General features: G+C 37.8%; 1 protein-coding gene across 5 annotated transcripts; it reads left to right on the top strand.

Moving 5' to 3' along the window:
* Nucleotides 1-40: 40 nt before the first annotated feature.
* On the top strand, nt 41-26,078 carry LOC6579971 (obscurin). Of its 5 annotated transcripts, none has more exons than XM_015164019.3 (38): nt 41-143; nt 284-417; nt 1,784-1,902; nt 1,981-2,124; nt 2,188-2,355; nt 2,424-2,589; nt 8,224-8,316; nt 8,448-10,617; nt 12,013-12,333; nt 12,394-12,550; nt 12,641-12,726; nt 12,802-12,937; nt 13,555-13,739; nt 13,839-14,399; nt 14,471-15,331; nt 15,393-15,498; nt 15,568-15,749; nt 16,651-16,725; nt 17,402-17,568; nt 17,625-17,739; nt 17,807-18,046; nt 18,162-18,530; nt 18,595-18,851; nt 18,910-19,121; nt 19,191-19,330; nt 19,405-19,597; nt 19,656-20,648; nt 20,720-21,021; nt 21,087-21,268; nt 21,342-21,511; nt 21,573-21,713; nt 21,769-21,954; nt 22,035-22,854; nt 22,916-23,610; nt 23,671-23,803; nt 23,872-25,523; nt 25,585-25,690; nt 25,754-26,078. In XM_015164019.3, exons 2-38 carry the CDS (start codon nt 409-411, stop codon nt 25,892-25,894), a joined length of 12,753 nt encoding a protein of 4,250 aa, XP_015019505.1. In that variant the 5' UTR covers nt 41-143; nt 284-408; the 3' UTR covers nt 25,895-26,078. The 5 variants fall into 5 exon arrangements, with proteins under 5 accessions (XP_015019505.1, XP_015019502.1, XP_015019504.1 ...); XM_015164018.3 differs by having other exon boundaries at nt 42-143; nt 8,448-9,750; XM_015164016.3 differs by lacking the exon at nt 16,651-16,725.
* Nucleotides 26,079-26,128: the final 50 nt, after the last annotated feature.

Below are 26,128 nucleotides of genomic sequence, written 5' to 3' on the forward strand. Positions count from 1 at the left end.
TCGTCTTTAGCAAAGACAAAATAAAAGAAAAGAAAAAACCATTTGTTTGATCGGCTAATATCGATCAGCATTAGTTGTTCAGTCGCTTAGAAGTCGTTGACGATTGATGGCACTTAATAAGATCGTTAAAGCGTTGGGCGACGGTAAAAATAAATTTATATTAAAATCTTGTGACCCGGATATTTAAATGCTTTAATGCATTCAAATAATTTGTATTATTATGTGTATTAAGTGTTAGTGTAAGTGTAACGAAAACGCAATGTTGCGCAATATTTATTTTCAGAACCTTAAAGGAATACGTGAAAGTACGAAAGTTCTATGTGCACTGAAAAAGCTAATATGTGCCTGATTAATTAGCATAGAAATAATATTAAACATCAACCCGTTTCTTCTTTTTATGCAGCGATTATGAATGAAGTAAGTATTGACATATGCCATTTATATACATATGTATGTATATACATGTATATGTATATACATACATACATACATACATACATACATACATACGTGTTTATGTATGTGTATTTTACATGCATGTGTATGTATGTCAATAAATTCACATGTTCACAGACATAGCGTATACACGTCTGTCATTGCCAGAAGATTGCGACATACATATGCATGTACGCAAATACTTTTGTATTTATTTATATATATAGTACACACATACATACATATGTACAAATGGCAAACACTTATTCGTCATCCCTTTTGTGCCTTAACTAGTAAAGCTAATTTTATGACAGGAAGACGAACTTTACAGCTAGTATACTCTACAAGCGGACAATTTTCTAAAAGTCCATTAGTTCAGTTATAACAGCTGCTGAGGATAACTATGTTCCCACAGCAGTGGCAAAGCCAAAGAGTTTGCAATTGCATGCTGCTTTGTGTGCGCTCTCCTTTGCTCTCTCTTCTTTTGTGGGCAGCTCAACGGTCGGCTGAAGCCGTTGTATTGTTATTCTATTTTCGTTTACATTTCGGTTTAAGAGCGCTCATGTCTGTGTGGCTCTCTATTAAATTCGTTGCAGCTGTAATATTATGTTCTTCTTTTAGCTTCGCTTCCTTCATAATAATTAGTTAATCATGTGTAAACTTATTTACGCTCTCAACGTCATTATGAAGAGTTCCGCTCTCTGCGTGTGCCGCTCTCTTCTAAACAGATCAACATTTGCGTTTCTGTCCTTCTTTCTCTTTATGAAAAGAGAGCTATTGCATTTGAGTTAAGCATACAAAATGAAGGCGCCTGCCTTCAGTCGCCATTCTTTATAAAATGTTTTTTAGAATGCGGTCGATTAAGTCGTTCGCCAGATCTTTTAGCAAATATATAAATATATAGAAGACAATGAAAGAAACAAATTAACAAATAGAAAAAGTGGTATAATATTAATAAGTGAAATAAAGTCATTAAGTGCATTCAGACAAATCCAACTATGAATTTGAAATCGAGCAGAGAGCGGTTAACGGTAAATTTATGAGAAAATGAAAAAAGGAAACGTAAAATGTAAATCGTTGCTCAGGCAAATAAAAAAACACAAAATGTCTGCGACTGGAACATATTGATTTAAAGTTTTGTTAGTATTAATTACCATAATTTCAAGAAAAGTTTAAAACTGATTGGCAGAAGAACAAGTTGCATTTACGCCTTTAATTTTTTATGAACTAAGAAATGTTGTTTACCGTAACTTATTAATAAGATAAAATCAAATATAAAAGAGAAAGGACCGTTATTGAATGAAAACAGCTTCAATTATATTAATAATCACATATTCTACTTCTCTAGACCTTTGATTTAGTTTTTGTAAATCAAAGTTATCAGGCTCAAACACCGGATGCCGTAAGCGTTTCGCAAGGAGATTTGGTTGAACTCGTAAATACGATAAAAAGCCTCAACGAAACAAAGTATGTATGAAGCTATTAAAATAATTTATATTAGGCAAAAAATAAGTCTAATTTATTATTTTATCTCATATATATTAGATGCTTCATAAGAGTCACTGATGGATTAAATGCGCGTGAAGGCTTGGTTCCGATGGAAATATTAGAAGTTAATTCATCGTCGTTTAGTTCAAGTAAAAACGAAAATGGCAAAACCACGGAAGCAGACATTGATTTCAAGAAGAGGTAAACATATTACAATTACAATGATAAAGTTGTTTAAAGTATAATAAATATTAAATGTTCCAGGACCATTATTGGGGAACTCTTGGAAACGGAGGAGGAGTTTTCAAGAGACTTACAATATGTAATTGATAAGTATATAAAGGCTATTGATAAGCCGACTACGCCACGATCGATTCGCGACAACAAAGACATTATCTTCTCTAATGTTATACAAATTGCCGAATTTCACATGTAAGTGTCAAGAGTCTATATCTGTATATTATAAAATTTGTATTACTTCAAATTAACATTCATTTCAGGGTTTTAAAGGAGGGCCTTGAATGCTATAGAAATCAGCCCAATATGATAGCCAAAACATTCTTAAGACTGGAAAGAGATTTTGACAAACATGTGAAATATTGCCGTAACGAGTTACTCGCACAAGAGTTCCTAGCGACCAATGTAGAAAGCAAAAATTTTTTCCGGGTAAGATAAAAAACAAAATACTTACGTGTTATTTAACATTAATATCTTACAATATTACATTAAGAGTACGTACATTAAATAAATATATTTATATTGTGGTTAAATTATTTTAAATTGCCATATTTTACATTTTTATATGAATATGATCAAAAATTGTTAAAGACTTGTGTGGCAGCCCTCGTTCACAACTTGTCTCTGCGATCGGTACGAACATTTTCGCACAAGTGTTTTCTATTTTAAAGAATGTTTTCCAACCATGATGCAACCTCTTGCAACTTGTTTGTTTTTCCCCAAGTTTGATGTAAGTTGCGTTGATTAATGTTCGATCGGAAGGTCAAACTTGCTGCTCTTGTTGTTTTCGTCTAATTGGTAAAACATATGTTCGCACCGCGAATCGAGTGGGATGTGCGCACTACATACAACATTGAGAAAGCTCAAGCTTTTATCAGTTGCACCTGTTTTTATACATATACATATAAACAATACATTGCTCAGATTTGTTTGATTGTGAACTTATGTTGCTCTGGCAGTTTATGAATGAATATTAGGTTGCAATTTATTGACTATGTTCAGTATGGCCTTTTGGCTTTTTCGTTATGCTCAGAGGGCGAAGGAAGAAGAGTATATACCCGATGATACGCAGTTGAGTGATAAATGTTTTTATTAGCTTATTTATGAATTGAAAATGAAAGTGAGTATATATTCATGTGAGGTAATAAGAAGTGTGGAATATATTAGAATATATTAAATCGAACTGAATACATTAGTATATATTATATTATTGTCTTGAAATTAGCTAGCTAACTTATTAGTCAAAGCAATAAGATTATTATAAAACTACGCCTACTGTTGTCAAGTCAAGTTGAACAATAATTCATTTTTAATATATTGAATGAGAATTAATATACTTGAGTTATCAATTAAAATTTGTTAAAAAAAAAACAAATTTGTTCTGTTGAATAAACTTTAAATGAGTATATTGATTTTGTGTAAAATTATGTTACATATATATTGTATATTTAACATAATTAATATATATATATATTCCGATATAACTATATCTATTTGTCTGACTCTCTAACATCAGAGCGGATATCGAACATTTAAGTTTATCAATAAAATATGACTACATTAAGGAAAGAATAAAAGCAAGAAGCAGAGCAGTTAAGCACATTAACTATGTATGTGCAACAATATTTTTTTGGTATATAAATTACCATAAAAACTTGAGCAAAAACTACACAATATTGCTGCCCAATGATCGTGTATGAGCCGAAGTCAGACAAAGGCTCGACTGTTGGGCTCGATGTTGTGTGGGTGTATCGTTGCCCTATATAAGGGCAAGCCTTTTGAAGGCAGGTTCAGTTGGTTTTTTGACCCCCACCTGGTCAGTCGTGCAGTGCAGTGCTCCTCCTCTTCTTCTTCTGGCTGTGTGGAAAATATTTTAAGTAGTTAAGAACAATAATAAGCATATGTATTAAGCAAACTTGTAATTGTTGTATTATATAAGGAATTGATTAATAAATTTACTGAATAATGATATTATAAGTGAATAATAGTAGTTAATAATCGTATTACGTATATTTTAGGCAGGATTGTAATAGTTGTGTTAAATAACTTTATTATTAATATTTATTATGATTATTCGTTTTAAAGAGAAATAATTGCTGCTCTCTCAGCCCTCAGCCTGTTCTTGCTCTCGCTAACTGTTCTCCTACAGCTTGTTCCTTCTCTGCCTTTTTCATCTCTGATTGTTCTATGGCTGTCTGTTCTCTGGCTGCTTATTCTCTGGCTGCTTATTCTCTGGCTGCTTATTCTCTGGCTGCTTATTCTCTAGCTGCTTATTCTCTAGCTGCTTATTCTCTAGCTGCTTATTCTCTAGCTGCTTATTCTCTAGCTGCTTATTCTCTGGCTGCTTATTCTCTGGCTGCTTATTCTCTGGCTGCTTATTCTCTGGCTGCTTATTCTCTGGCTGCTTATTCTCTGGCTGCTTATTCTCTGGCTGCTTATTCTCTGGCTGCTTATTCTCTGGCTGCTTATTCTCTGGCTGCTTATTCTCTGGCTGCTTATTCTCTGGCTGCTTATTCTCTGGCTGCTTATTCTCTGGCTGCTTATTCTCTGGCTGCTTATTCTCTTGCTGCTTATTCTCTGGCTGCTTATTCTCTGGCTGCTTATTCTCTGGCTGCTTATTCTCTGGCTGCTTATTCTCTGGCTGCTTATTCTCTGGCTGCTTATTCTCTGGCTGCTTATTCTCTGGCTGCTTATTCTCTGGCTGCTTATTCTCTGGCTGCTTATTCTCTGGCTGCTTATTCTCTGGCTGCTTATTCTCTGGCTGCTTATTCTCTGGCTGCTTATTCTCTGGCTGCTTATTCTCTGGCTGCTTATTCTCTGGCTGCTTATTCTCTGGCTGCTTATTCTCTGGCTGCTTATTCTCTGGCTGCTTATTCTCTGGCTGCTTATTCTCTGGCTGCTTATTCTCTGGCTGCTTATTCTCTGGCTGCTTATTCTCTGGCTGCTTATTTTATTCTCTGGCTGCTTATTCTCTGGCTGCTTATTCTCTGGCTGCTTATTCTCTGGCTGCTTATTCTCTGGCTGCTTATTCTCTGGCTGCTTATTCTCTGGCTGCTTATTCTCTGGCTGCTTATTCTCTGGCTGCTTATTCTCTGGCTGCTTATTCTCTGGCTGCTTATTCTCTGGCTGCTTATTCTCTGGCTGCTTATTCTCTGGCTGCTTATTCTCTGGCTGCTTATTCTCTGGCTGCTTATTCTCTGGCTGCTTATTCTCTGGCTGCTTATTCTCTGGCTGCTTATTCTCTAGCTGCTTATTCTCTGGCTGCTTATTCTCTAGCTGCTTATTCTCTGGCTGCTTATTCTCTCGCTTTGTCTTTCATCTCTTTGGTTGAGCGCTCTCTGACTTGCTATATTTCGCTCGGTCTCCTCTAATCAGAATTGCTTTCTGCCTGTAAAAGGAGTTTCAAGCTATATACATGTATGTATGTATGTATGTATGTATGTGTGTATGTATGTGTGTGTGTGTGTGTGTGTGTGTGTGTGTGTGTGTGTGTGTGTGTGTGTGTGTGTGTGTGTGTGTGTGTGTGTGTGTGTGTGTGTGTGTGTAATCTTTGCAACAAACCTATTTTTTATTTATTTATTTTTTTTTTATAAAATTATATGTCATATATTTTCAATAACTTTTAATCAAACCAAATTTTTGTACAAACACATTTGTTCATAAATGCATTTCAAATGTCGAAGAATTTAAAACAGAGTATAGAATAGACTTTATTGCGTTCACTGGGAGCTTTTTTTTTTCGTTGAAAATTTAATAAACAAAAATGTCTAAAAAGTTAGCAGAAAATTGTATAAATAGTAATTAGAAAACATTTTGCTCACGTCCGTTTGACGGAGTGTGTGGGTTTCTCAAAAGTTTCTCAAATAATTGATATACATATGTATAATTTGTCTATATGTTTATATAGATTTATATTTTTCCTATGCTTACATTTATAAACTACATAGGTTGCAGTATTTGCAATATGTATGTATGTAAGTCACAGATATCTATATATACATTTGATTTTTATTTGGTCAAATAGACAGACACACACAATGTTCAATGCTTTTCAGAATATTATGTATACATACATACATACATACATACATAAAGTCAGTCACATACACTATGTATATACATGTGTGCGTGCATATATGTATGTAGATCTATTAGTTTATTTTTAAATCCAGACGTTTCTCTTTATTAAAGCTTTTGCACACTTCAGTGTATTTTGAGTTGTGTTTGCCATCGTTTCGTGATCTTTACACGTGGATATTACTTTCCTTGGTACCTAAAAATTATTTGCTCAAAAAGTTCCCACAAAAAAAAAAATAAATATATTTGTAAAATAAAAATTATAAATATTACAACGTAATCGATGTGTTTTTTCTATAAGTTAATACTGTTATGCAAGATTCATTAAAATTAATATAGATATATATGCATATGTGTATACATATATAAACTTGCAGATATCTATATAGATCTGCCTGTGCGTGTGTGTGTGTGTGCGAATGTGTGAGAATAGATGCGTAGTGCTAAATTTATATTGATGAACGAATTTAGCTTTCAAAGTTAGGAATTGTACTTGTGGAGGAATAATCAAAGATGGATATACATACATCTATGTACCTATGAATGTATGTATGTCTGTGTGCATATTCATAAGCAATTACATACATGACCTAGTTACATACATCTGCTATGTGTGTATGTCGAATTTGCAACAAGTGACTTTTATTTAGAGATATTCATCATCTCGTCTACCCAGATCAATCTGAACTATTTTACACAAGGACATTCGTAAATAAATACTGGATACTATACAAATATACCATATTGCAATTGAATCGAGGATAAAAAGTAAGTCATTGCCCGTTATATCGGCCAACACACACAACTACAACTTGGCGTGTCTCAGCCAACAACAAGTGGCAGCTACGGTTATATTCAAGAGCAAAGCGTATTCCCAGCGTGTCGTCTGTGCGACCATGAAAACACCACACGAAATGAGTGAAATTCTTTCAAAGTATTTTAATGAAATTATGTAACATGGAATTATTATAAATATTAGGAAATTATTCATATTTTATACACATTTTTACTGTCTAATTAATTTGCAAATTTTAAGCAATTGGAAAAAAAGATAATTGCTCTAGTCGGTGCAGGCTGCTTAGCAGGGTATTTACTGTGCATATAGCGCAGCTGTTGGAAACCATCAAGCTTACCAATACACACACACACATATATATATATACACATGCACAGGCACACACACACGCACAAGCAAAGCACATACAGTTGCACGCACGCCGCTTGCTTTGCATTTGATGTCATTGCTGGGCTTTTTTCTGCTTCTTCTTTGCCATCAAATCTAAAAGTTTAAATTCGATATTTTTAATGGGTTTTTATTGACAATTTTAGTTAATATATATATTTTATTTATATTTTTATACATATATTAAACTGTGCTGTTTTATGTTTAAATTTTTTGATTTTGCTTGAGAAATATATTAAATGTCTTCCTAGCTTTTTAATGTAATTTTGCAGGAAAAAAGCAGAATATATAAAAATATCGAATGCTCAATATTTGAAAATGCTTTAGGAAATATACAATATATATATATACAATATATATTTGTTATTTATTTGTTGACATTGGCTAGAGATAAATTTCCAAATGTCAAAGAGTATTTGTGAGGGGAAACAGTTGAAAATATATCAGAAATATAAAGTATGGATGTTAGATATTACTTATGAATAATAATAATTAATTTAATATAATATAAATATAATTCATTATTTGCAGATTCGATTTATATTTATCATTAAAGTATTAATTATTTGTATAAGTATAAGTTTGTTAAAAAACTTATTGTTTAGGAAAGAAACACTTTCTTTTTAACTTTTCTTAAATTGCGGCTTTGTAATATTTTAAAAGTTATATTTATTGGATTTTATTGTTCATGTTATTTATTTATTGCATTTAATACAAGAATAGGGCAATATTTTTAATTTTTTATAAAACTTCTATAAAAGAAAAAAATTGAAATTTCACAATTTTGTGCATATCTATTTCAGGAACTTTCGGCAAAGCTGGGCGACGACAAATCGCTATCCGAGCACTTGAAGCTTCCACTTCAGAGAATCAACGACTATAAGCTTCTGTTTAAGGTTTGGCATGTATATTAATTGTTTGTGTTTGTTTTACTAAAATTAATATGGATGCACGCCTAATTTGTAACAGAGAAATTAATATAATTTGTATTTGAAACTAATTAACTGGTTTAATGTTTAATCCACAGGACCTAATTAAACTATCTCAATGCTTCAAAGATAATGTTAGGGACTTGGAGAGAGCTTTAGAACTAATGCTTAGCGTGCCAAGTAGAGCCTATGATAATATATATATATCGAGTATTGAGGGCTATAGAGGTAACATACAGAAGTTGGGCAGGTTGTTGCTGCATGAGCCTTGCTTGGTTACAGAGAAGGATGGTAAAACCCATGAACGATATTGCTTCCTGTTCAAGTCTAGAATCTTAATAACAAAAGTTCGCAAAATCTCTGATAAGAAATCGATATTTATTTTGCAAAATATCATCAAGCTTCCGCTGTGCAATATTGAGGATCAAATTGAAGAGAAGCGCTTATTTCTCTCAAGCAAATCTCCAGACGAATCGAACAATTTGCATCTGTTCATTAAGCCCCACAACGAGGAGGGTCATCGGGTTTGGTATAATGAAATTCAGTCCTATATTAATCACGTCGTGACTCTGCAAGAGCACGCTGCAGACGATCTGAAAGTAGATTCGGCAAATATTGCCAGCGAGAATGAACTAATACTTCGTCTGCCCCACAAGGTCGAGGCATATCAGCCCAATTTAGATATACGTCCCTCTGACGTGGCCGAAAACTACTTTTTGAGCAAGGAAACCAAGGAACGCCTGCTCTTCGAGGAGCAGCAGCTGAAGAAGATCGAACAGGAAGCTTACGAGCTATTCAAGGCCCAGCAGAATATACAAAATAGTGCACAGCAAAATATCGTACAGCAAAATATCGAAATAAATACCACAAAAGAGATTCGAACTGAGCAAAAGGTGGCCAGCCAAAGTTATTCGAAAACCGAATCCAATAAGAGCGAAGTTAAACTAACAACATCCACTCTAGATAAACAAGAGTCTGTGGCGCCTGCAGTGCTGCTTGAGTCTAGCGCATTTAAAAGATCGGCGATTGAGTCCAAAGAACTTCCTGAGAATAGAAAAGAAGAAAAAGAAAAGTCTAAAGTAGAAGTTCAGGAGAATGTTGCCCAGACATTAGTAGAGAAAAAGCTTGACTCTAGCATAGAATCAAAGAAATCTGATAAAGTTGTAGAACAACATCCAATTAAACTTAAAGAAACTAGTGAAATAGAAACTAGAGACGATATCAGAGAGATAGAGAAATCTGAAAAGCTTGAAACTAGAGAAGAGATTAGAGAGATAGAGAGATCTCAAAAGCTTGAAACTAGAGAAGAGATAGAGAAATCTCAAAAGATTGAAAAGATTGAAACTAGAGATGTTATTAGTGAGATAGAGAAATCTCATCAACAAGAAACTCTAACCGAGGGTAAGAACACAGAAGATATCAACTCCTCTTATACAGAAATAACTGTACAAATTCCAATAAGCAATCCAATAGAAACTTTAAGCCATTCACATGATACCCATAACAAGAACAAAATCGAGTTGGCAAACATACCCGGCTACAATGAATCGATGTACGATAGCGATAGCGTTCAGCAAACCTCTAAACAACGAGACGAACATCAGAGCATTACTAATATAACCGATTCAGCTTCATTAACGCAATGGAATAATCGACTTGCCGATATTGCTTTCAGGAATGGGGGCGAACGTTCTGCACAAGGTCCACCCCCACCACCCTTACCACCTCATTTTGTTCGAATGCCTGGCTTCTTTCAACCGCTTCCGCTTATATCGTATGAAACCACCGTAGAAATACTAATTATTAAAGCTCGCCCACCATCACCGCCACCGCGACCTCCGCCGCCCATTAAACGCGTGCTCGTGCACAACGAGAGTTTAGAACAGAAATCACAGAATTTTCTGGAGGGTATCTATGACGTATCAACCTCAGACACATCGCTGCGCAATGCTAAGCAAAAGATACGAAATATTAAGACAGCGGTCTTAAAATCAGCCGATTCAACCAATTACGCCCAAGATACGGTTAAAAAGGCAAAAGCTCGCGACTTTGTACATATTTTTAATCCGCCCATTCGAAAGAAACGACCCATTTTTGAAATTGTTGAAGAGCCTGTAAATATTTGCGAAATTGAAGGGGACTATACTGAATCTATTGCTGACGATTTCAGAGACTCAAGTGTTGACCTCGAGGCACGCGGCAGAAGTGTTTGCAGTATGGATGATAACTATTCCAGTTACTCACTGGCAACCAAACGGCGCATCGAGAGTAAGTTTCAATTGACCAATAACGGGAAAAAGTAAACGATAAATGTGTGTGATACGATATTGAAGGCTCTAGAAAACGAATTGATGTAAGCCAAAGTCTAGATTTTGACGAGTCCAGTCTATGATTGATTCAAATACGAAATATGTGTTGATATGTAATAGATGCCTTGTGTTCTAAACATCCGAAAAAGTATTATAATATTTTGTTTACGTTTTAGCAAACATACATATATACGAACATTAACCAAGTTTGTGTTGAATGTTTGGTACCTCCTGGCATAAAAAATATATACATGTATATCATTAAATATTTATTTTATATTGAATTTAAGCACGACATAGTAGATAATCTGCTACCAAATATTCCTTATCCAGCCTTTGATGATGCTTTTGATGCTGTTTTTTTTTTTTTTTCCCTTTTAATATGGTATAGATCAATTTGTAATATTGAATTATCTATTTTTCATGGATTATTTAGGTGGAATAGCAATATTTTAAAATATATAAACAGGGTTTCCTTGAGAAACCAATTAACCTGAGCTGTTTCGTACACCCAATTTTCATAAATAGTGCAAAACCGGAATGAAACACATATTATGCTCATTAACTTTAGGATGTATGATGTGACCTTTAAAGTTTCATTCGGAAAAGTATAGAGTTTCCCATTACCATTCTTTATTCTATATAATTTGCTTTATTCCAAACGGACTTAACCAACATATTTAGAAATGATGCTTCATCTATCGTTAAAATATTATGATATTAGACAAAAATCTGAAAAGAACTGTAAGTCAATCGAGTAGATCTATAATCAATCTATAAAACCAGATCAACTGATTGAAGGGAAGGTGAACAGCTATCCACCCGCACATTGTTTTTCCTAGTTTCCATGCCTCTTTTAACATCCACATAAATTGTTTTGTTTTTTATAGCCCGAAGTTAATTAAAGTATTATGAGAGGGCTGCCAATTTTAATTATATTATTCAAAATTTATTCAAAATTTCAATTAAAAACATGAATTCTTGAAATAATAATTTTATCTGAAATTTATGTAGCTGATTCCCTGAAGCTCAAAGCGTTTTAGCAATTCCTTTAAGTAAAGAAAAACTTTAGATATATGGAAATAAATACAAATTGTTTTTATATATCTTTACTTTGTGTATATCAGCGATCTATATTTGATTAGCAAATGATGCAGAGAAATATATAAGATATTGACAACTGGCAGCCCTCTGTAGTAGTCGTTATAATATCCATATATATCCTTGCTTATCCAGTTTCCTGAATATCATATATCTATATCTGTTTTCTCCGAACTAAATTGTCGCATTCTATAGTTTGTATTACATGCATATTTTTATTATTTTACATTCAATTAACCTCTGGCACATAAAGAAACGAGTAGGTACAAGGACTATGATAGGGGCACCTCCTACGATAGTACTGTAGAGAACAAGCACTATGGCATTAGCTCTAGACGTGAGCGAACAACTTTAGATAGAACTGAAGGACACTCACACCTATTGTCAGCTAGTCGTGCCGAGAGTCGTGCGGAGAGCCGTGCCGAAAGCCGCGCCGAGAGTCGTGCGGAGAGTCGAGCCGAGAGCCGTGCGTCCTACTTGCAAAGTTCAACGTATAAACGTTCGGACGATTTGCCACCGCGCTCGATTGAAAAGCCCGTCGTAAACAAAATGCTGAAGAGCGTCCACGTCGAGAGTAAGTTAACTAAATTTCCATTTTATAAAATTGTTTAGAAAATCTTCACTCTTATTTCAGGCGGTGAGACTGCGCATTTTGAGATCCAGTTCAACGAGCAGCCAGGTTCTGTTACATGGCTCAAGGATAACAAGGCCTTGGATGATCGTCTAGCGGATCGCATTGTACAAACAAGCGCTCCAATGAATTCATATCGTTTGGATATTAAAAATTGCAGGTGATTTATCGTTGATCTTTGGCCTTGACCTACTACGTATCATGAATGTGTTACTTCTTTAGATAATAAAATTAAATCTTAAATTTTTAGTGAGAATGACGCTGGAACATATACTGTTCGCGCGCAGACTGCAGCCGAAACAACAACTGTTACCGCTCAGCTGGCTGTGGGTCAAGGTAAGTTTTATAAACTATTTTATTTTTATTCATTTTAATTTTAATTGAGCACATATTTTTCAATAATTGCTACAGTTGGTGGTCATGACGAAACGAAGACCAATGTTGCGCCCGCATTCTTAGTTAGTTTGAAGGATACTGAAATGATTGAGAATACTCTGTTTCGGTTTATGGTCAAAATCTTGGGCGATCCAAAGCCCAGAGTTAAGTTGTAAGTACAACTATATAGTTTTTAAATCTGTATAACCTATTGTGTTCTGGTTACTTATATGATGTTAATAATTTTCGCTGTTTTCCCTTATAAAATAGGGTCTTAACATTTTCTTATAAAAATATGATCTTATGTCGAATCACTGTAATGTAGAATCAAAAGTGAGCGACTTTCTAAAATAATCCAGTATAATTTTGAATTTTGAGCAAATAAATTTAATGTTTAGTTGAGTTTGAGCCATAGTTCCTTTGTATAATTAACCATATTTGATTGAGATCTATTAAGATCAACCTTGGTCTTCTTTATGCAAAACTAGGTGAGTATAAGAGAAAGCTGCCAAATTTTGTATGTAGATTCTGCACAGAATTGGAATGTGGCAATTTTAAGATAAGTTTCCTTAAGCTATAAAAACAATGCATTTTTAAAAAACGTAGAAAAGTAGAAGACAATGAGAGTCCTGGCACTTGCATTAGATATATGCCCTGCATATTTCTTTATTAAAGATGTTTAATCAAAGTTTTGCAAACATATTTGAACTTTTTTTTTTTATTCTTTTGTATATCTTATATATTTTATTTTTTATTTATATTTTATAAATTTTATTTTCAATTTTTTAGCTACAAGAACGATAAGGAAATTCTTGAAACGGATGACAGAATTCAAATCATACGTGAAAAGGATTACCTGGGCTTCTATGAGCTAGTCATTGCCGAAGTGCAGCCGGAAGATGCTGGAGTCTATAGCTGCAAAGCAGTTAACAAGTTTGGCGAAGCCAGTTGCGAGGCAAAAGCAACTACTGTGGGTACGTAAAGAACACTCCGCTATAACTAGATAAATCAATTTACTATTCGATTTAATTTTAATAACATTTCATACATCATTATTTCCGTTTCTTTTTCAGACTTTAAGAATCCCTTTGGTGCTCTGAGTGGTCAGATTTTGCAGAGTGGAGAAAAGTCGATATTTTCCTGGAAGCGCAATGGAGAACCTTTCGATCCCGAAGAACGCTTCAAAGTGCTTTTTGGCGAGGATGAGGATTCGCTAGCTTTGGTATTCCAGCACGTGAAGCCCGAAGATGCCGGCTTATACACGTGTGTGGCCCAGACATCAACGGGAAATATCTCGTGCAGCGCCGAGCTGTCCGTTCAGGGCGCTATTCAGACCCTGAACAGGGAACCGGAGAAACCAACCTTGGTTATTGAGCATCGCGAGGCGAACACCAGCATTGGCGCCACGGCCATACTGGAGCTGCAGTGCAAGGGCTTCCCCAAGCCAGCTGTACTCTGGAAGCATGAAGGTGAAGTCGTCCAAGTCGACGACAGACACAAGTTCATGTTTGAAGACGAGGAGAGTATGTCTCTGGTTATAAAGAGCATAAACACTGAAGATGCTGGCGAATATACCATCGAAGCGGTGAATGAGCTTGGACAGGATACAAGCTCCATTAATTTGACTGTTAAGGGTGAGAGATTTCATATGAATATAATAATTTAACTTTTTTATAAATGTTATACGTATATTTTCTTCCTTCAGCTCCACCGAAAGTAAAGAAAATCGAGAATATTGTTTGTACAGCTGGCGAAACAGTGCGCATGGAGATCGAAGTTGAGGGATTCCCGCAGCCGGATATAAATGTCACCAACAATGGCAAGGATATATCGGGTGAAAGTAATGTGAAGATTACAACAAAGTCCGTTGGCAAAGGCTCCATCAAGGTTACTGTGGAGATTTCGGATATTAAGCTGTCGCAGGCTGGCAACTATTCGATCAGAGCCACAAACGATCTGAGCCAGACGTCCGAGTATTGGAATTGTACGGTGAAGTCGAAGCCAATTATTGTGAAACACTTTGAGGAGGAATATATTCACGGCGAAAAGGAAACCGTACAGATGTCCGTGCGCGTCGATGCATTCCCGGAGCCAAAGCTGATTTGGTATCACGATCAAACTGAGATCAAGACCAGCGAGAAAAAATACAAGGTCGAGTCGGACGGCAATACGTATACCCTGAAAATCACTGGCGCCACTCGCGTGGATGCTGGCAAATATACGGCCAAGGCGGTCAATGAGCACGGATCGGCCACGAGCGAAACTCAGCTGCTGATGAAGTGCACCCCAGAGCTGACCAAGAAATTGCAGAACATCACCGTCAAGGAGGGTGAAACGAATGTCGAGCTAGCCGTGGGCATCGATGCCTATCCAGTGCCCAGCATCAAGTGGTTCATTGACGGCATCGAAATCGATGAGAAGCGAAATGAATTCCTTAAGACAACGGAAGGAAATGTTCATAAGCTGGTCATGAAGGAGGTCGCTGTCAGCATGCAGGGAAATTACTGCTGCAAGATCATGAACGACTACGGCCAGATCGAGGACAACTGCTCGGTGACTGTCAACTGTGAGTATATATGGGATATATAGGAATATCAAAATAGATATAATTTCCTATTGAATTTCAGGCAAACCCAAAATAAGAAGAGCTCTCAAGGATGTTGAGGTCAAGGAAGGCAACTCGTTAACTCTAGAGGTTGAGATCTATAGCAATCCGGATGCCACTATCAAATGGTAGTTATTTTATTTTTTGATCTTTATTAATAGAATGTTTACTTTAATTTCATATTTGACTAATTTCAGGTTCAAGAATGGACACGAAATTCATGAAGATGCAAGAATTAAGATCACCAGAGATACGCAACGCATCGAAAATTACTATTTAACCTTGAATCTTGCCAAAGTTGAAGATGCTGGCACCTATGAGGTGAAGGCAGCCAATTTCATCGGCGAAACAACCTCAAGTTGCAAAGTTCAAGTTTTAAGTAAGTATATTTTTGCTAAGAATGTTAACTTGGTATTTAAAAGTGTAAGCAGAGTACTGAGCAATTTTTCACATATTCGATATGATTTATTTTAATTTCAATTAATTCTTAAGAGATTTGTGAATGGTTTTTAGCGGATGGCAATCGAGTTTACGTGGCAGGATGTTAATTGAACTTCGAATTTAAATTTCAACTGGTTTTTATAATATTAAATTTCAGTTTAAATTTGAATTACAAATTTGAAAAATTTCTGTTTTCAAATTATACTTTTAATAATCTAGAAATTACAGACTTAAATCGCTTATAAAACGTAGATATTTTTCTAGAACCTTTTAGCTAAATTCCAAATATCCTTTAAATAGTTTCTCATGTGCACATCGCATTTTCATTATTTTCAATCTTGTAGTGTTTAGTGATACATAAATTGGATTCCATTACCCATATTCCATAACTTATTCTGTATCAAAATGAGCCTAGGTTGTATAAGAAGACTCATATACATAATGATCTCGTACACAATTTGCTTCGCTTCAAACTCGAGGCTTTTGTTATTCTACTTTCCTTAGAGCAAGTTTACTTTCCTCTTAGAGCCAGTCTACTTTCCCCTTAGAGCCAGTCTTAGAATAATATATATCCCTTAAAATATACGTGTGTTACATTATTTTTCGATCTTTATAATACAATTTTTTTTATGTTATCTGTTATGAAATTGTCTACAGATTAATTGTTGTCTACAGATCAATTGTTGAGATTTTGAGGATAAGATATCGAGAATTTTATTTTTTATTTGACAGATTAATTCATTATCGGGTAAAGTTTTTTTTTTACATTCTGCAAAACCTTAAATTATCAGTTATATTTAAGAAATTATATTAAATTTAAACATTTTTAATAAATTTAGCCAAAGACTGTTTATCCGTGGAAGAAACCGTGACAAAAACAATGCTCGCAACAACAGAGCAAGCTGAGGAAGGGGGTAAAACAAACAACATTTCTAAATTCTTTACTAACTAATATACATAAAATGAATGCTCTACATAAATGCTTCTCTTTAATAATGCTGTAAAATTTTAGCTAGTTGTTAAGCAAAGTGATTGATATTGTCATAATTTAAAAAAATTTAAACATGTATATAGAATCTGTATAGAAATGAAGGATCCAAGACTGAGATGGTATGAACTTGACCGAAAATTGATAATGTATAGTTTTGTATATATATATAAATAATCATATATATATTTAGAGGATATGTGCTTCCTAAATCCGAAGGTGAAGCCCATTGCAAAACGCATGAATCAAAAACATTGGGTATTGATAGAGTCTTAAGTGAATGTCTATGTGTATGTGTATGAAGACTTTCTTGCAAGATATTTTAACCAAAATTGCATCTCACATAATATGTAATACATAGATATAAAAGTGATCTGATCTACTTTGAGAAGAACGATATCTTAACCAACGGCGGCACGACTTAGCTCCTAACACATTTGATGTATGTGAAATGAAAATCGACTTTGAAATCGATCGATTATAAATTCTTTTGTATATATAAATTCTTTACAGCAATTAACACGTAAGAGTATTAACTCGCCGGTGTATGCACTATGAATATAAAATACGATATATTAATTAGTTGAATTTCAATTTTCTAGCTGTGCCTGAGATCGTACACATCGATGTCTTCCAAATTCATAGCTTTGAAAGTGTTCCCCTCAAATATGAAGTTATTGCTAAGGGCATACCGAAGCCTGAGGCGATTTGGTATCACGATGACAAACCCATCGCAGCTGACAAACATTTTGCTATATCAAATGATGGGGTTGGTTTAAGGAAACGTTTATATTTCTCAAATACTAATAATATTATATACTTTAGGAACATTATAAGCTAGAAGTTAAGTCCCTGGAGCTAGCGGATGCCGGCGAATACAAGGTTGTTATAAAGAATAAAGTCGGTGAGAAGAGCCATAAGGGAGTACTCTCGCTCTCAGGTAAGACTCTGATTTTAAATAGACAAATTTGTTTCTAATATAATTTGTTAATTGTCTATATCCCTAGGTGTTGCTGAGTATAGAAAACCTATATTGATCGCAGCCAGCGGCTTGCGCGATATCAAATTGAAGAAGGGAGAAACCGTTAATGAGGCTGTCGTATTCACGGCCGACCCATTGCCGGAGATCATTTTGCTGAAGGATGGCGTGCCACTTAGTGGAGACAAGAAGAATATATTGAAGACTGAAACAAAAGAATTGGAGAACGGCTTGATACAATATACGTGCACCCTAAACATCAAGGATGGTAAGAATTAATATAAGCTCATTGAAAGAAATTATCTAAATATTGATAATAGAATATTTAGTCGTTATAAGCCTTCATCTCCTATTCGAGCTCAACTATCTCTTTATTTCCCCAGCCGACATCAAAGACTCTGGTCGCTATGAGCTCAAGGCAAAGAACAAGTATGGCGAGATGGCCACAAGCGGCTATATCGATGTGCTATCCAAGCCTGAAATTACCGGTTTGGTGAATCACAAATGCCTGCCCGGACAGTCGGTGTGCTTTGAGGCAATCGTGCTCGCCAATCCAAAGCCAAAGGTGTCCTGGACCCGGGGCAATGAGAATCTGTGCAACAATGACAGCTGCGAGGTTATCGCCGATGTTGATGCCGATAAGTACAGAATCGTGTTCCAATCGGTGACGCCAAAAGATGATGGCAAATACGCCATAGCTGCTATCAATTCAGAGGGCAGAGCTGATGCAGAGTTCAATTTGAATGTGCTAGGTAAAGCTATATTTTCTTAAACTATTTAAAAACAAAATTATCACTAATTATAAACCCATTGCAGTTGAAAAGCCCGCCTTTATAGTGCCACCTGAGGCCCAGGCCATTCACGACTTCCACCCAGTCACCACAAAGGTTGTCGTACACGGCGTACCAGCACCGGCTCTACAATGGCTCAAGGATGGCAAGCCAATTGATCTTGAAGCTGTCGATAAGCAAACACAGCAGAAGGTTTATCTGGTCAAATCCTCAAACCCTACAACAGATCAGGTCGAGGGCATACTCGAAATACCCAAATTCAAGGAAAATGTCGCTGGAACGGTATGATTAACTTCCTTACAAAAAGAATCCCTTTGAAACGAAATCAATGTCTTTATAGTACACCTGCGTGGCCAAAAATGAAATTGGTGAGACTAAAGTTCCATTTGAATTGACTATGCAAGCGCTGGCTCCGAGCTTTACTAAAAAACTGAACAGTGCGTTGGATGCGCAACAGGGTGAGCCTCTCGTCCTGGAATGTGCTGTGGATGGCAGTCCTTTGCCCACAATCCAATGGCTCAAGGATAGCGACGAAATCACACCAAATCCAAGGTACTTGGTGCATTTGAAAGCTTTTAAACTTAATATATCATCAACGAATACTCCGACCTTGCTTTATAGAGTTAAAATGACGACCACGCCCGAGGGCTTAGTCAAATTGGAAATCAACAACTGTGAGCCGAATGACTCTGGTGCCTACAAATTGGTTATTTCCAATCCGCATGGACAGAAGGTAGCCTTATGTGCTGTCGCAGTAAAGCGTAAGTATTACCCTATACTATGCTAGTTATTGAATATTTTTAAATTAAACAAATTCAATATTTAAATCTTACAGCCAAAGAAATGCAGCCCAAGTTCCTGAAGCCATTCGAGAATCAATCAGTCACTGTTGGACAACCCCTGAAATTGAGCGCTGAAGTCACAGGTTTTCCTGCACCCGAAATCAAGTGGTACAAGGATGGTCTACTCCTGCGGCCTAGCTCTAATATTGATTTCATCAACAATCCCAACGGTCAAATTGGCTTGATGTAAGCTAAGATAATTTATCAATTCAAAAAATCTTATTATTTATATTTCCAAATGCAGTGTTGATACAGTGGAGCCTGAAGATGCTGGTATTTACAAGTGTGTTATTGTCAACAAGGAGGGCGAGGCAGAAAATGCCGTGAAAGTTGAAGTGATTCCTAGGGAAGCGAAGCCCACATTTGTTGCCGAGCTGCAAGATGCCTCGAGTGTTGAAGGATTCCCAGTGAAGATGGACATTAAGGTTCTAGGTTTTCCAAAGCCGAAACTCCAGTGGTTCCATAATGGTCATGAGATCTTGCCCGATAATAAGCATGTTGCCATTCTGGAAAATCCGGACAACACTTTCAGCCTTATTATAGACAAGACTCTGCCAACGGACTCGGGATTGTACGAAATTGTCGCACAAAATTCGGAGGGCTCAACTGCCTCGAAGGCTAAGCTCTATGTAGCACCGAAAATTGATGAAACTGTTGCAGAGGAAGCGCCCCAATTCGTCTCTGGACTACGCGATGTCAATGCAGATGAAGGCAAAGAACTGGTGCTATCTGCGCCATTCATTGCCAACCCGATGCCTGAGATCATGTGGTCCAAGGATGGCGTTCCACTGGCACCCAGCGAACGTTTGCTGATGACTTGCGATGGCAAGCACGCGGGTCTAACCATAAGCCCCGTGGAAACCTCCGACTCCGGCACCTACAGCTGCCTGCTGGCCAATCCCTTGGGCGAGGACTCGTCTCAGTGCAATGCGAACGTCAGGAAAGTCTACAAGGCGCCAATATTCACGCAAAAGATATCAGATCAGCAGCAAGCTTTTGGAAACAATGCCAAGATTCCAGTTACAGTCTCTGGCGTTCCATATCCAGAGCTCACGTGGTTCTTCGATAATAAGCCCATAGAGGAGTCAAGCAAATACTCGATCAAAAATGATGGCGATCATCATATGCTGATTGTGAATGATTGTCAAGCCTCTGATAAGGGCGAATACAAGTGTATTGCCTCGAATAGGGAGGGCAAAGACATTACACAGGGTCGTCTGGAAGTCGTTAATGAAGTGTAAGTATATTCGTTATACATATATCAAATCTCCAATCAATTTCAATTATTATAAAATGTTTTTCTTTTAGCAAAAAGCATATGCGTTCCGAGCCCCCAGTATTTCTCAAGAAAATTGGCGACTGCGATGTCTACGATGGCATGTCGGCGAAGTTTACGGCTTGTGCAACAGGCTATCCAGAGCCGGAGGTGGAATGGTTCAAGAACGATCAGAGACTATTCCCATCTGATAGAATTGATATTGAAAAGGAATCGAATGGTCTTCTGCGCTTATCCATCAAAAATGTCAACGAATTTGATGTGGGACGCTATTCCTGTCGCATCTACAATCCCTATGGAGATGATATCTGTCATGCCGACTTATTTTACGATGGTAAGTCTAACTGTAGTTATTTTGGTGCTTTCCCCTTTTCAAATTCCTGTTTCTTCTTCAAACAGTTATTGACTCTCATCAACGTCCATTGGGCGAGCAGTATAGCGACTTCAAGCAATACAAGAAAACCGGTGCTCCACCACCATTGCCCGAAGGTCCTATTATATCCCGTATGACCGATAGACGTCTGCTTTTGTCCTGGAAGCCGTCGGTGCCATTGACACCCAGATATCCAGTTACATATCAGGTATGCTATAATAAAATTATAATTATTTACTTAGAAACCAAATTCTAATTATCAATTTGTTCTATATTTTTAGGTGGAAAGACTAGACTTACCAGATGGCGACTGGCATACCTTGAGAACTGGTATTCGAGGCTGCAGCTATGATATTAGAAACTTGGACCCACTTAGAGATTACAAGTTCAGAATTCGCGTAGAGAACAAATTTGGCGTCAGCGATCCCAGTCCATACACTCAGACATTTAGGTAACCATAGAAATTTTTACTAGTCTCGATTATTTAATACAATTTGATTTATTTCTTTTAGACAAAATCTTATACCGGAGCCTAAGAAGACTTACACATATCTGCCACCTGGCACTGACTTTAGACCGGATACTTCACCCTATTTTCCAAAGGACTTTGATATTGAACGTCCACCTCACGATGGTTTGGCTCAGGCTCCTCAGTAAGTGACTTTAGAGCAAACTTATGAATATACTAAAATTTATTGAGATATCTAGATTTTTACTGCGTGAGAACGAAGTCTCGTATGGCGTCAAGGGACATAACACAGAGCTTATGTGGTTCGTTTATGGTTATCCGAAACCAAAGATGACCTACTACTTTAACGATAGTCTAATTGAACCCGGCGGAAGATTCGATTACAGCTACACACGTAATGGACAGGCTACGCTATTTATTAATAAGTAAGTTGCTTAGATATGACCGATGGTACATAAATAAGTAAGCACACCTCTAACCTATCCGTAATCCCTTTTCCCCACAGCATGCTAGATCGTGATGTGGGATGGTATGAAGCAGTGGCGACTAATGAGCATGGCGAGGCTAGGCAACGAGTTCGTCTGGAAATCGCCGAATATCCACGATTCACGAAGCGTCCCAATGAAACGTTCATCATGTCGCGCAAGAATGGACGCATTGAGGCCAGGATAACTGGAATTCCGCTACCGGAAGTACATTGGTATAAGGATTGGAAGCTTATAACTGAAACATCACGCATTAAGATTCACTCATATGATCCCGATGTCTACATTCTTGCCATACACGACTCCATAATAAAGGATGGAGGTCTCTACTCGGTGAGCGCACGAAATATTGCCGGATCCATTAGCACCTCAGTCACTGTGCATATTGAGGAAAATGAGGATCAATATATCTACAAGACCTATGGCAGGCATCCATATGTGCGCTCGAAGCAATTGCGATATGAGGACAAATACGATATTGGCGATGAGCTAGGTCGTGGCACTCAGGGCATCACATATCACGCGGTGGAGCGCGCCACTGGCGACAATTATGCGGCAAAGATCATGCACGGACGACCAGAGCTGCGGCCCTTCATGTTGAATGAACTGGATATGATGAACATGTTCAATCACAGGAACCTGATACGCCCCTACGATGCGTATGAGAATGATCGCGGCGTAACGCTCATACTCGAGCTGGCAGCCGGAGGCGAACTTGTCAGGGACAATTTGCTTACGAGGAACTACTACACCGAGCGTGACATTGCCAATTATATACGCCAGACTTTGTATGGCTTGGAGCATATGCACGATTTGGGCGTGGGCCATATGGGCTTAACGGTAAATATCATTTAACTTATTCATATAGGGATTTATATTACATATCTATCTTTCTTTTCAGATCAAAGACCTGCTGATTTCTGTCGTAGGCAGCGATTTCATCAAGGTATCTGACTTTGGTCTTTCGCGCAAAATAAATAAGCACAACTTATCCACACTGGACTATGGAATGCCAGAGTTTGTCTCTCCGGAAGTCGTTAACAAGGAAGGCGTCAGCTTCTCCCACGACATGTGGACAGTTGGCTTGATCACATATATTCTGCTCGGTGGCCGAAATCCCTTCATGGGCGCCGACGATAGAGAAACCTTGACCAAAATTCGCGAGGGTCGCTGGGACTTCTCTGATTCCATTTGGACCCATATCTCTGAGGATGGTCGCGACTTTATAAGCCGACTGCTGCTGTACAGCCCCGAAGAGCGTATGGATATTAAGACCGCATTGAAGCATCCTTGGTTCTTTATGCTCGATAGAAAAGCATCCGATGAAGATTATCAAATTGGTACGGATCGCTTGAGGCACTATTATGATCACTTCAGGGATTGGTATGCAAATGCCTCCTGCAAGAACTACTTCCGTCGTCGTCGCCTCAGTGGCTGCTTCCAGCATCCCTCGAAAATGGTGTATCCTCCTGGACACTCGTACACACCTGAAAATACGCCCGAGCCCTTCATCGAACCAAGAACCAGAACTAAGGAGGTTGTCTCCAAATTCTTGCATCCCGACTATGAGCTGGGTCTCATCTCATCTGAGAGCCAGTAAGTAGAGTTACAAGTAAAGTCAATAATTATATTAATAATTTATGGTCTTTCTTACAGCTATCAATATGGACCCGATACCTATTTACTGCAGCTAAGAGATGTCAGCTTCCCAGTGAGGCTACGCGAGTACATGAAGGTCGCCCACAGGCGTTCTCCATCATTTGCTATTAACGATTCAGTTGATTGGTCGGTAAGTATTAGTAGTAAGTATTAGCAAAGTAAAGAAATCACGAATAACCTATTCAATATTACTTTCAGCTGCCCGTGATCCGCGAAAGACGTCGCTTCACTGATATAATGGATGAGGAAATCGATGATGAGCGCACCAGGAGCCGTATTAGCATGTATTCCGCTAATGATTCGTACTCCATTCGACGCCTGCGAACTGAGCTAGGACCTCGTCTGAATGAGTATACCGAGGCAGATGCGATGATCGAGACTCAGCGCGAGGGCTATCCACCCTTCTTCCGAGAGAAGCCACAAACTATTGCGATTACAGAGAACCGGCCAGCGCATATTCACTGCTTTGCAGTGGGCGATCCTAAGCCGTGCGTGCAATGGTTCAAGAACGATATGGTCATCACTGAGAGCAAACGTATCAAGATCACTTTCGATGAGGATGGTCGTTCGATACTGCGCTTCGAGCCAGCCAGTCACTTCGATGTTGGCATCTATAAGGCTGTCGCCAGGAATAAGGTTGGCCAGACTGTGGCCAGATGTCGCATAGTAATTGCAACGCTGCCCGATGCACCCGACTCGCCTGAGGTTTCGGCAACGAGTGCCACAGAAATACTGCTGAGATGGAAGCAACCGCGCGACGATGGACACTCGCCCGTCATGTGCTATAGTCTGCAATACAAAACGCAAAACTCTGATGCCTGGACCACTGTGGCCGATAACATTGATCACGAATTTTATCTGTTGCACGAACTGCAGCCCAACACGAATTATCAAATTCGACTTGCGTCGAAGAATCGCATCGGCTGGAGTGACATGGGAATTCCCGTGAATGCAACAACTGCTGGCACGGATGCACCCAAAGTTCACATTACGAAGGCCATGAAGCACTTGCAAATGCTGACGGAGAAGGGTCAAGAGGTGGTGCTCGAGGAGGAGCGCGTGCACATGGACTACCATTGCGAGCGCGAGCCACCCAACTGGGTGACCGATGCGTCCGTCAGTGATAAGTACAGCTTCATTTCGGAGATTGCACGCGGAGAGTTCAGCACAATTGTGAAGGGAATCCAGAAATCCACAGATACAGTTATTGTGGCAAAGATCTTTGAAGTCACCGACGAGAATGAGGAGGCAGTGGTCGCTGAATTTGATAACTTCAAGACCCTAAGGCACGAGCGTATACCCGCCCTGTTTGGCGCCTACAAGCCAATGAATGTCCCGATCGCAATATTTGTGATGGAAAAACTTCAGGGCGCCGACGTGTTGACCTATTTCTCGAGCCGCCATGAATACTCCGAGCAAATGGTGGCATGTGTTATCACACAGCTCCTGGATGCCCTGCAATACTTACACTGGCGCGGATATTGCCATCTAAACATACAGCCCGACAATGTTGTCATGGCCTCAGTTAGATCGATTCAAGTGAAGCTCGTGGACTTTGGCTCAGCAAAGAAGGTGAACAAGTTGGGCATGAAGATAGCGCCGACTGGCATGCTGGACTTCCAGCCACCAGAAATGATCAACGACGAACCAGTCTTCCCCCAGAGCGATATTTGGTCGATGGGCGTACTAGTCTACATGCTTCTGTCCGGCACTAGTCCATTCCGTGGCGCCGACGACTACGAGACTCAACAAAACATTTCCTTCGTACGCTATCGTTTTGAGAATCTCTTCAAGGAAGTTACTCCGGAAGCAACTAGATTCATTATGCAACTGTTTAAGCGACATCCCACGTAAGAGAATATCTTTCTAGAATTCGCAATTCAATTAATACATTACCTATTTTAATTACAGGAAACGACCATACACAGATGACTGTCTGGAGCACAGATGGCTGATGTCTTCCGATTATATGGTTAGAAAGCGTGAGCGCGCCGTATTCTTAGGCTGTCGACTGAAGGTAAGTTTTGAATATTACCGATATGGGTTTCTATTGATTGTTTTTAAATATTACTTTTCACAGACCATTTCCGATGAATATCATGAATATAAGAACAAAGCTGCATCAACCTCCAAAGCCTTCTATGCGGTTGAAGGCGCACCCACACCATCTCAACTACTTCGATCGAACAGCATTCAAGAGGAATTGCTCACAACGTTTTAGATAAACTGAAGAAAATAACACAAAAACAAAAATTAACTACGAATATTTCTATATTTCAGCACATAAATAAAAAAAAAAAAAAAAAAAGAAAAGAAAACGAATTTAAAATGAGATTATAATCATAAATGTTGTTGTCAATAAATTAAAGCTTTTCGCAAAATCATATACTTTAATGAAAGAAATATGTAAAAGTTTGGTTTATTTTTTATTTCTTGTTAATTTGACTGTTAACAA

This window comes from Drosophila mojavensis, unplaced genomic scaffold (genome assembly GCF_018153725.1).
Source record: "Drosophila mojavensis isolate 15081-1352.22 unplaced genomic scaffold, ASM1815372v1 contig_80, whole genome shotgun sequence".
Classification (NCBI taxonomy): Eukaryota; Metazoa; Arthropoda; class Insecta; order Diptera; family Drosophilidae; genus Drosophila; species Drosophila mojavensis.